The sequence below is a fragment of the Chelonoidis abingdonii genome, chromosome 2, assembly GCF_003597395.2.
Source record: "Chelonoidis abingdonii isolate Lonesome George chromosome 2, CheloAbing_2.0, whole genome shotgun sequence".
Taxonomy (NCBI): Eukaryota; Metazoa; Chordata; order Testudines; family Testudinidae; genus Chelonoidis; species Chelonoidis abingdonii.
In genome coordinates this window covers 63,966,592-63,976,915 of record NC_133770.1, presented here as the reverse complement: position 1 = coordinate 63,976,915, position 10,324 = coordinate 63,966,592, and the positions used below count along the sequence as shown (strand labels likewise).

The window sequence follows — 10,324 nt, the reverse complement described above, 5'->3', positions numbered from 1 at the left end:
TGCAGTTGGGCTTGGCCCAGTGTAGCCTTGTTTGCTACAAGGTTCAACAAAAAGTGTTATCTCCTTTTACACAACCTCCAGCAACCTACACTCTGCCAAGCTGCTTTCTTGATTGCTCTCTTTTTCTACTTTGCTCGTTCTAGCTTTTCTGTCTCTTTCATGCCACTCGTAACATTTGAACACTATTCCAATGAATGCTTAAACTTCCTCAATCCCCTCCTACTGAAAAGGCACCTTTCCACAAAACATTCCAGCTGTAAAGCCAATGTATATTGTTCATGACATTGTGTCTGTTAATGTCTTTAAATTGTGAGCTCTTTAGGCTAGGGTTTCTTTTCTCTGTTGAGTGCATTGTACACATTGGAGAGCACCCTACTCACTGTGGTATGTACATTTGTGACTGATATTAGGATACTTATCTATAAATAAATTAATTGAAAAAGAAAAGGTTTCTGTGAGCAGCCTTAGGGGGTACATCTATTGTAACCTTATTTGTCCATTGACTATATTCTTGACTTTCTCTTGGTCAAAAATAGTATTACTTATGACTAAAACCAAATGGAAGGACCTTTGCAACAGTACCAAGATAATAACTCTTAGCCAAAATTGTCCTCTGAACATCTTTAACACCAATCAACATTTCTTTAAATGTTTTGTTTGTGTTTTGGGAGAGGGTCTAATTTAAAGTTAGCCCCTTAATAACAGAAAATGAATAGTGGAGATGGGGTGTTTTTTTGGTGGGAATTTGGTAGATTAAACAGTTTCTGTGAGGAATCTAGGTTCCTGGTGTCCCCAAAATATGTGTGAACACAATCCTGCTCTAACAGTTTTTCTGTTTCAGGAACCTCTAAGACAATTAAGCTACTTATTCTTGAAATTCTGTTTCTAATAAATGATGCATGACGGAACAAGCTTAAAATCTCCTCTCTCCCTTTTCCTTCTCTTCTGTTTGGTCAAAGCTGCAATAAATTTTGCCTCACACCCAAGACTTGATAATATCTTGGAAAAACCAGACACTTTGCCATATACTGTTCTGTAGCTGATGTATTAGTGCCCCTACCATTCATAATGCTTGATTCCCCAACATTTTAAATCCCTTTTATACAAGTGGCTGAGTGCTCTGAGTTATTAGATAAATTGTACAGAGGTGCTGCTCCTGCACCTGTTCTCTCATCTTGTATACTCTGTATGTTTTCAGAAATTCTCCTGTCATTGGTCTAACATCAGTGAAGATCCAAGAAAGGATGCTCTTGTGATTAAGACACTGGGGCAGATCTGGAGTCAATTCCTGGCTCTGCCACAGACTTCCTAGGATCTTGAGTAAGTCATGCAATCTTTCTGTACGGAAGTTGCCCATCTGTTAAAATGGGGATTACAATCCTGTAACAGGGATGTTGTGGGGATGATTTCATTCATGTCTGTGAAGTGCTCAGATACTTTGGTGATGGAAGCCCTCAAGTATTACATAGCAGTGATGGAGATTGGCCACAGGCTTTTTACTGCTGTCTTCAAGACCTAGTCTGAGCATTTCTGAAAATGGTCTGTGTACAGGCAGCCTTGGGATGTGTCATAAACAGATAGTTAAGGGTTAATGTCTCTTTCACCTGTAAAGGGTTAACAAACAGTGAACCTAGAACACCTGACAAGAGGACCAATCAGGAGACAAAATACTTTCAAATCTCGGTGGAGGGAAGTCTTTGTTTTTGTGTTTTTTCTTTGTCTGTTGTTCTCTCTGGGATCGGAGAGTGACCAAACGTACCTACAGACTCTCTAATTTTCTGTTCAAATAGTAAGTACAAGTAGAAAGGCGGTTTAGTCTTTTTGATTGTTTTCTTTATTTGCAAATGTGTAATTTGCTGGAAGGATTTTAATTTGTATGTATGCTGGGGGGACGATTCTCTCTAATGTCTATAAGCTGAAAGACCCTGTAACATTTAACATCTTGATTACAGAGATAACTTTTACTTTTTTTCTTTCTTTTATTAAAAGCTTTTTCTTTTTTAAGACCTGATTGATTTCTTCCCTTGTTAAGGCTCAAGGGCACTGAGTCTGTACTCACCAGGGAATTTGTGGGAGAAAGGGAGAGAGAGGGGAGGGGAAAAGAGGAGGGGAGAAGGTGCATTCCTCTCTGTTTTAAGATTCAAGGAGTTTGAATCACAGTGATCTTCCAGGGTAACCCAGGGAGAGAAAGCCTTGGAGAGGCAACGGTGGGGGAAAGGGTTTACTTTCCTTGTGTTAAGATCCAGGAGGTCTGGTCTTGGGGTCCCCTGGGAAGGTTCTGGGGGTCCAGAGTGTACCAGGCACTCCAAGTCCTGGTTGGTGGCAGCACTACAAGATCTAAACTGGTAACTAAGCTTAGAGGAATTCATGTGGGTACCCCATCTTTTGGACTCTAAGGTTCAGAGTGGGGGTCATACCACGACAGGATGAAAAAGATGTTTTTGTAAAGTTGTTAGTGAAATCATAGTAAGAACTCATGAAGCCATAGAAAAGAACAAGGATGTAAGGCTGGCTTTGAATGCTGAACCATGTACCTTTCTGAAATGCAATAGATCTATCTCAGGTAAGCAGAAGTTAAAATACTAAAATGTGTGTGAACTGTGTCCCACTGCAGGAGGTTTTCAGAAAGACAAGCTGTCATTATCTGAATTTGAATTCAGCCAGGACACTAGGGATAATAACCCCGTGCTTAGGAAGGGCAAGATGAAAATGTTGATTAACAGAAGTGGACAAGATCTCTTTTTAATCTCATCTGAACAGTGGCACCTTCACCAGCACAATGGCACCTCACTCCATGCTGGGTGTTAGTCCAATTCTGGGTCAAAGGACAGAATACCAGTGACTGACTCACAAATTTCACTTCTCATAGCACTTAAATTGCAGCTGGGATTGAGTCTCCCAGCCTGGTGGACAGCACACTAGCTCTGCTCAAACTAGCATGCTAGAAATAAGTGTGGACACTGCTGCTTAGGTGTCAGTTCAGGCTCTTAGGCCCACCTGACACCCCCTGGGTCTGAACTCAGGTGGCTAGTACGATCCATACTGCTATTTTTAGTATGCTGTCTACCTGGGCTGGGAGACTTGTTCCCAACTGCAGTGTAGAGGTATACTTAGCTGGTGCTTGGAGGCCTTCCCCTATCAGTATCAGAGCCAGGATTAGAATGCAAGAGCAGGAGGGGAGAAGTGGAGAAAAAAGAAAATCCAATAATTTTAACAAAACCCTATAAAATTGTGAGTTTGTGAGGTGCCTAAAACTTGTTGGGTGTTTATATTCAGTTAGATTAATAATAATAAAATATACCCACCTTATTTTTGCATTTCATTTAATTGATTGATTAAACCAATTTGAAAATTCCCCACTGGTATTTTAATTACAGTTACTCCTAATAAACTATTAAAACATTTTAAAATACAAGGTTTTACTTCTGATGGATCTCCAAAGCTGGCACCTCATCTGCTGAGCCAGCAGCCAACTGTGGTTTCATTAGGACCTTTGTTTTTAAATGAAGGGGACCGAGTTATTCGAACCCTGGGAGTCAGGACTCCTGGGTTGTATTCCTTGCTCTGTAGCTGATTCACTTACCTTGAGAAAATTATATGCTTTAGTCAAACACAAGTTATTGGGCTCAGTACAGGAATAACTGGAAGCCTTTTATGCAGGAGGCCAGACTAAGTGATCTAATGATCCTTTCTGGCCTTAAAATCTATGAAACTGTGAAATTGTTTAACCCCTCTAGGCCTCATTCTACCTATCTGTAAAATGGATCTAGTAATGCTTCCTCTTGCATGGAGGTATTTTGAGGCTTAGTTCATGTGTTTCAGACATATGAATTAGTGCTATGGGGAGGGATTGCAAAAACACCCAGTCTTCTCAGTAACTCCTCACATCAGTGGGAGGGCCAGTAGGGTACTTGTGCCCTACCCTACAGAGCAGCCAAGCAAAGGCAGCAAGAGCTTAAAGTACTCTCATTACGTATACTTCATTCCTGAGGACAGATGAGATGGAATGTCTCTTCATCTCTTCTGTGTTTGTCAAGAGGTATGTCTTGTCTTGGCACCTGCCTCTCATCTGTTTGAGCTTTTTTGATGTCTGTGTGTTTTTATGTCCAAACAGCTACATTATAAGTGGTGCAATTCTCTTGTGTCCTAGCTAAAAGTTCAACTAAATTGTTAAAATCAAGTTAGCGTGAACCTGCTTAAACACCTCCTTTAAAGTGGTTCTGCGAACATTGTTCTCAGTCCAATGAAGACATGGACTTTGCCTCCCTCTTCCAAGCAGAACTACGTTGCAGTGAATTCTGATGTAAGTACTTAGTCTCCTTTCTGCCTTTGACTGTCACATCGCATTCACTTTCCCTGGTGCTTTGGCCAAACCTAATGGAGTTCCTTAGCATTATTGGAAGTCCCTATCTGTCTTGCTGTACTACAGGGTCTCGCAACCTTTCCTGATTACTGCACCCCCTTCAGGAGTCTGATTTGTATTGTATCCCCCCAAGTTTCACCTCACTTAAAAACTACTTGTTTACAAAATCAAACATAAAAATACAGAAGTGTCACAGCACACTAGTACTGAATTTTCTCATTTTTACCATATAATGATAAAATAAATCAATTGAAATATAAATATTGTACTTATATTTCAGTGTATAGTATAAGAGAGCAGTATAAACAAGTCATCTGTATGAAATTTTAGTTTGTGCTGACTTCGCTAGTGCTTTTTATGTAGCCTGTTATAAAACTAGAGGAGTTGAGGTACTCCCTGGAAGACCTCTCATACCCCCAGGGTACGCATACCCCTGGTTGAGAATCACTGCTGTCCTGTAAGTGAGCCCTTTTACAGCCACTGCACTCCCCAATAATACAGATGCATCTTGCTTTTAGACATTTTCATTTTGCCTTTATCAGCTTTTGGGTGCCCTACCTGAGGCATGTGAGTCCAATCACCAGAATTGTTGAAGTTAGTGGGAGCTGCAGGTGCTCACCACCTCTGAAAATCAGGCCCTGGATGTCTCAAGTTAGACCAATAAAAATGAATGGACAGTTATGAAAATCCTCTGCAACTAACTACTAAGGAAATTCTACAAACATCTCACAAAATGACAGTGCAGTTTGACAACTGCTGGTGAATTCCCAGAGTCCTGTGAAAGTCATCTAATATTTTCTTCATTTTTTTTGGTGAATATTTTGTAAAGAACATCCCATAAAATTGATAAACAGCAGTCTAAGCATAGGGATTCAAGTGAAAGTGATGCACAAGCCTGCAGCAAACCATCAAATCTCTCTGCTTATGTGATCAGATAAAAACTGAAGTCTCATGATGCTTTAAATTCAATACATGAAATTATATTCTAAATTATTACTGCAATTAAAACACTTAAATGATACTCCTCTTACAGCCAAAAGCATCTTCTCTAAAAAGACAACATATAGCCAGTATTGCAATGTTTAAAACAGCATGTATTCTCTCCTGAGGCATCACTGAAGAATACAGCACATGGGGACTATAGTACATGATCATAGCTCCATTGAAGTCAAGCCCTCTAATCTCTGCACTGTTCTGACATATAAATCAAAATGAAATGCTTGGGGCAAATAAACCAGTCAGCATCTGTGTTAGCTAGGCTTTGCCTTTCTGCCATTTTCCATGCCAGACATGAAATGCAGTGCACTCCCAGGATTAGCCTTTTCCCAGTGGACAAATTTACATAGCACCGAATGACCCCTAGAAAAGCACATTGTACTAGCCTGTCACATGTGACAGAAACTGCTGGCTTTTCTTTTGACAACAAACATGAAACATTTGCACCTCCAGCATTTTTCACACAATGCTTTACATGTTAGCAAGTGTACGTGTAAGTTTCATAAATGGAGCTCTTCATTTTTTAAAAAAAAATTCATCTTTCCATAGAGTTGTACAGCAAGTGACTGAATCCACTAAACAATAAAGCTTGAGCACATGAAAATTTTGGTCCTGCTGTTCATGCATGGTAAGTAAAAATAAATGTATCATTGACTAAGGGAGTTGTTGGTTGCAACTGATTTCTACAGCATGTTAGCTGGTTAATAGAAGTGAAAATACCTAACTTTTTGAATGCTCGTGGATTATATACATGAAATTATAGTTTTCCCTTCATATTTAATTTGCATTAATTATAGTAACTATAATGCTATGGGAGAATGGAAAGATTTTTTTTTAAATGAATGCTTATGTAGAAATGTTTAACAGTCACCTACTGCAGGGCTGAAAAGAAGTCTGGCTCATTTAATATAAACATAGACTATCTCCTATTGTTAGAATAGTTAATTACAGTGTGCAGATATTTATTTAGTCATAGATAATTTGCACTTAGACGAAGGGTATTTAGGGAATTTATTAGTACATGTCCATTTGTTGATAATCTGGGTATAGTTGAAAGCAAAAAGTTCACATATATAATTTAAAGAATGACTTGTTTAAAGGCATAACATACCCTTCATTCAGAAATTAGACCTGGTGTCCCACACTTCATGCCAGAGTAGTTACAATTTGCATATATTTTCAATGCATGTAACCTTTATTTGCAGTAAGAAAGAATGGTGGAAGACTCAGAAGACCTAAAAGACTCTGGAAGTCAGAGAATATGGACAGACACACCCATCAGGAGAGAGAACCGATTTATTGGTAAGTCTCCCAAAGAGATGAAAATGACTGTTGCCAGGTGTAATTCTGTTGAACATTATCAGCTTGTCGTATCATTTTAGCTATCCCAGTTCCTGAACTGAAGTAATCTCTCTGCCACTTTAAATTAATCAATACTCTGTGCAATTTGGTCTGTCCACTGAACGCTGCAGAAATGTGCAAGTGAGATATTTTCTCAGATATTTGTTCTTTATTCAGCAATATGAAATGATTGCCCGACTTAAATGCTGCTTAGCAACTGAATCTGTCTTCCAAATGTGCCCTTCTACTGTTTCCATATACATGACTATTCTGCTTCTCATGATGCAGTTTCAGGTTAGAAGGGTGATTTGTGGGGCTACAGATTTGACAACTAAATGTGAAAATGAAGTCAGAGTTCCAGGCATAAGAAGCATAACTCAGTCACCCCCTCTAACTACAGACACTGATGGAGAATATGGCAGCACTTTTGAGAGACAGAGCTTTATACAGAGTGGCGCTGATATGGAGGATTAAAACTCGTAAATAGCCCACAGGGAAGATATACTAGACTGACTCACCAAGGACCTGATACTTCATTGCCTTGTACCTCGTGTGGGCATTTCTATCTGTGGAAACTGGGTATAAAACACTACCAAATCAGAATGATAAGATTATATCCCCATCTAGCACCAGTGACTGCACAACAGGCCACATAATGGAGAATCATTCACTACATTGTTAGCCAGACTAAAGGTAATTCCTCAGACTGAGCAGTTTGATAGACAGTTAGAATAAAAGCTGCACGATACCTAGTATTTCCTTGAAAAAAAGTATAAAAGACTTCATTTTTTAAAAATGGCTTCTGAGTTTGGTCCTTTAGTTGATGTGAGTACAAAATTCCAGACATCGTGAACTGCTGGAGAAAATACAGAATTTAAACAACCATCTTTCCATCTGTCCCTGCAAATCAGGTAACTAGAAGGGGTGTCTAAATGCCAACACTTGCTCCAGCACTAACTGAGAGTGCAATATTGTGGGTGCAAATTAGAGGCCTGGCGTAGCCTACTTTTAAACGAGGCCCTTTGATGTTAAATGTTTGAGAACTACCAGTTAATCCCATGGGTCTGACAGCCAAAAGGGTCTTCCCTGAAAGCACCACACACGTGTAATTTACTTTATTGAGATTAACTGGCTATGTGCAAAAGCCCCTATGGTGAAAAGAAGACCATCATTTTCCATTTTAACTGATTTGGGCCAACACGATCTCATTTAGTCAGCTCTCTGCTTTGTTCCATCACTGGAGAGATCTTTTGGTTATCCTCATTAACGTTCTGATGTGGTGTTTTGTGCAACAGTATTCCTGCTTGTGAGAACTGAGAGGTGTTATTCTGGTTTCCATTATGGGATATCTTGGATGAAATCCTGGCCACAGTGAAGTCAATAAGAGTTTTACCTTTGACTTCCATGAGGGCAGAATTTCATCCCTTTTGTCTGTGAATGTGTATAGTGAGACTGTACCTTCCTTCGGGTGAGGTACGCTTTTTTACTTGGCTATGCAGCACCAGCCACATCAATCACACACAGATGCACATGCACCTGTGTACATACAAAATTTACTTTCAAGTTTATTTGGTTTCTATGTATGTGTTTCAGATACAGTGCTGAGCTACCTCATGGGTCCAAGGTTTCTGGTTTATGCAAGCTGTGCACTTTCTATATGGGTAAGATAAGCTCAGATAAAATGATTGCATTGTAAATGATCAAGGGAAGCCTGGTTTGAGAAGCATTTGTATTTCTGGAAGCACTGTAGTATATCTGGAAACAGAGATTTAGAAATGGATCAACTTTAAATCTTCAGTATTCAGACTGCCCCATTTTCTGTACTTTCCTTAATTTAGTCCATGGTATTGCTTTATTTTGTGAGGCTAAAATAAAAATAAAGTTTTGTCTCGTCTGTTTTTCAGGGAGATCGAATGTGGCACTTTGCCATGTCTGTATTCCTGATAGAATTGTATGGACATAATCTCCTTCTAACAGCTGTTTTTGGGTTAGTGGTGGCTGGCTCAGTACTAGTGTTTGGGGCCTTAATCGGAGATTGGATTGATAGAAAACCAAGAAATAAAGGTAATTGTCTGTGTTGATTTTGATATTCCTAACTATGAGATACAAACTCCTGAATATAATTACTATCCATGTGATTCAATAATGCTTATACTGCTGTCTTCTTCAGAGTGCTTTAAAAATATTAATAATTTCTTACACTGTTTTTATGAAGGAGGGAAGCATTATATCATCCTAATTGAACAGAGAAACTGAGAAAGAGAGATTAAGGGTAAAATAGTGCCTAAGTGATATCGGAGCCTAAAGCCAATGCAACTTCCCCAAGGCCACAGAAGATGAGCTGGGAGTAGGAGTTTCTTCTTCAAGTGATTGCTCATATCCATTCCAGGTAGGTGTGTGCGCGCCGCGTGCACAGCCATCGGAGAAACTTTTACCCTAGCAACACTCAGCGGGTCGGCTGGGCGCCCCCTGGAGTGGCGCCACCATTGCGCCGCATAAATACCCCAGCCGACCCAGAGTGGGCGCCCACCATGCGCCGCATATATGCGGCGCATGGTGGGCGCCCACTCTCAGTTTACCTGACCTCCGCATTTTCCTAGCTAATCGCTCGTTTTTTTGTTCTTTGTTACTTAATCGTTCTTGTTTTACATAGTTAATTAGTTTATTGACAGTTTAAAGTTATAGTTGTTAGTGTATTTGTTAGTAATAGTTTTTGCGGGGTCTGGGGCTCTTCCCCTACCCGCGCCCGGTACCGTAGCCATGCCTGGCTCGCCGGGCTTTAAGCAGTGTTCGGCCTGCAATAGGCCAATGCCGACAGGAGATCCCCACGACTCCTGTCTTAAGTGCCTTGGGGAATCGCACTTATCTTCTAAGTGCCCCATTTGCAAGGCATTTAAGCCGCGCACGAAGAAGGAGCGGGACGCTAGACTCCGGCAGCTCCTTATGGAAGCGGCATTAGCACCCTCGCCGGCACCGAGTACTAGCCAGCAAGTGAGTGACGCCGCCCCCTCTCGGCACGAGCACGGTCAGCACCGCGAAGGCTCCTCGGCACCGGGCGCAGCCGACGCCGAAGGAACCCCACGCCGCTCCCTCTCTCCGAGGTCGAAGTCGGCTAAGCCTCGGACGGCTCCTCTACGCCCGCACCACAGGCAGAGACTGCAACCAAGGCAGACCGCCCGGCACCGGCCCCGGTTGCGGCGCCGCCTAAACCGGCCCCGTTGACTCCAGCCCCACGAGGGCCGTCGAGTCCGGCGCCTGGAAGCTCCCCGGCACGGCCGTGGTCGAGCTAACCTTGCCTTCGATGCCGGAGACTTTTTCAGCGGCAAGAGACCTCATTGCCCTGACGGACCCGGCACTGCCCGTGCCCTCGGCACCGCCGGTCCGTGCGACTCTCTCCAGAGGCAAGCCGCTCTTTACCACAGCCGCCCTCTGTCACCGCTCCGGATGGCCGCCGCTCGAGGTCCCGCTCCCGTCGCCGCTCCACATCTCGGCGTCGCTCCCGCTCGCGGCCACAGCTCGGCTTCGCGGCACCGCTCACCTCGGCACCGCTTCGCCGTCGCGGCACCGCTCATCATCCGCGCACCATCACGGCACCGCTCACCACGACGCCGGTCCATCTCTCGC

General features: G+C 42.1%; 1 protein-coding gene across 1 annotated transcript in view; it reads left to right on the top strand.

Annotated features, from left to right (window-relative positions):
* The first annotated feature begins 6,573 nt into the window (after positions 1 to 6,573).
* Positions 6,574 to 10,324, top strand: part of LOC116831332 (ferroportin-like) — a 28,914-nt gene continuing 25,163 nt past the window's right edge. The window contains 3 exon segments of the mRNA XM_075061992.1: positions 6,574 to 6,661; positions 8,294 to 8,361; positions 8,605 to 8,764. Of these exon segments, the coding sequence (XP_074918093.1) occupies positions 6,574 to 6,661; positions 8,294 to 8,361; positions 8,605 to 8,764 (316 nt within the window).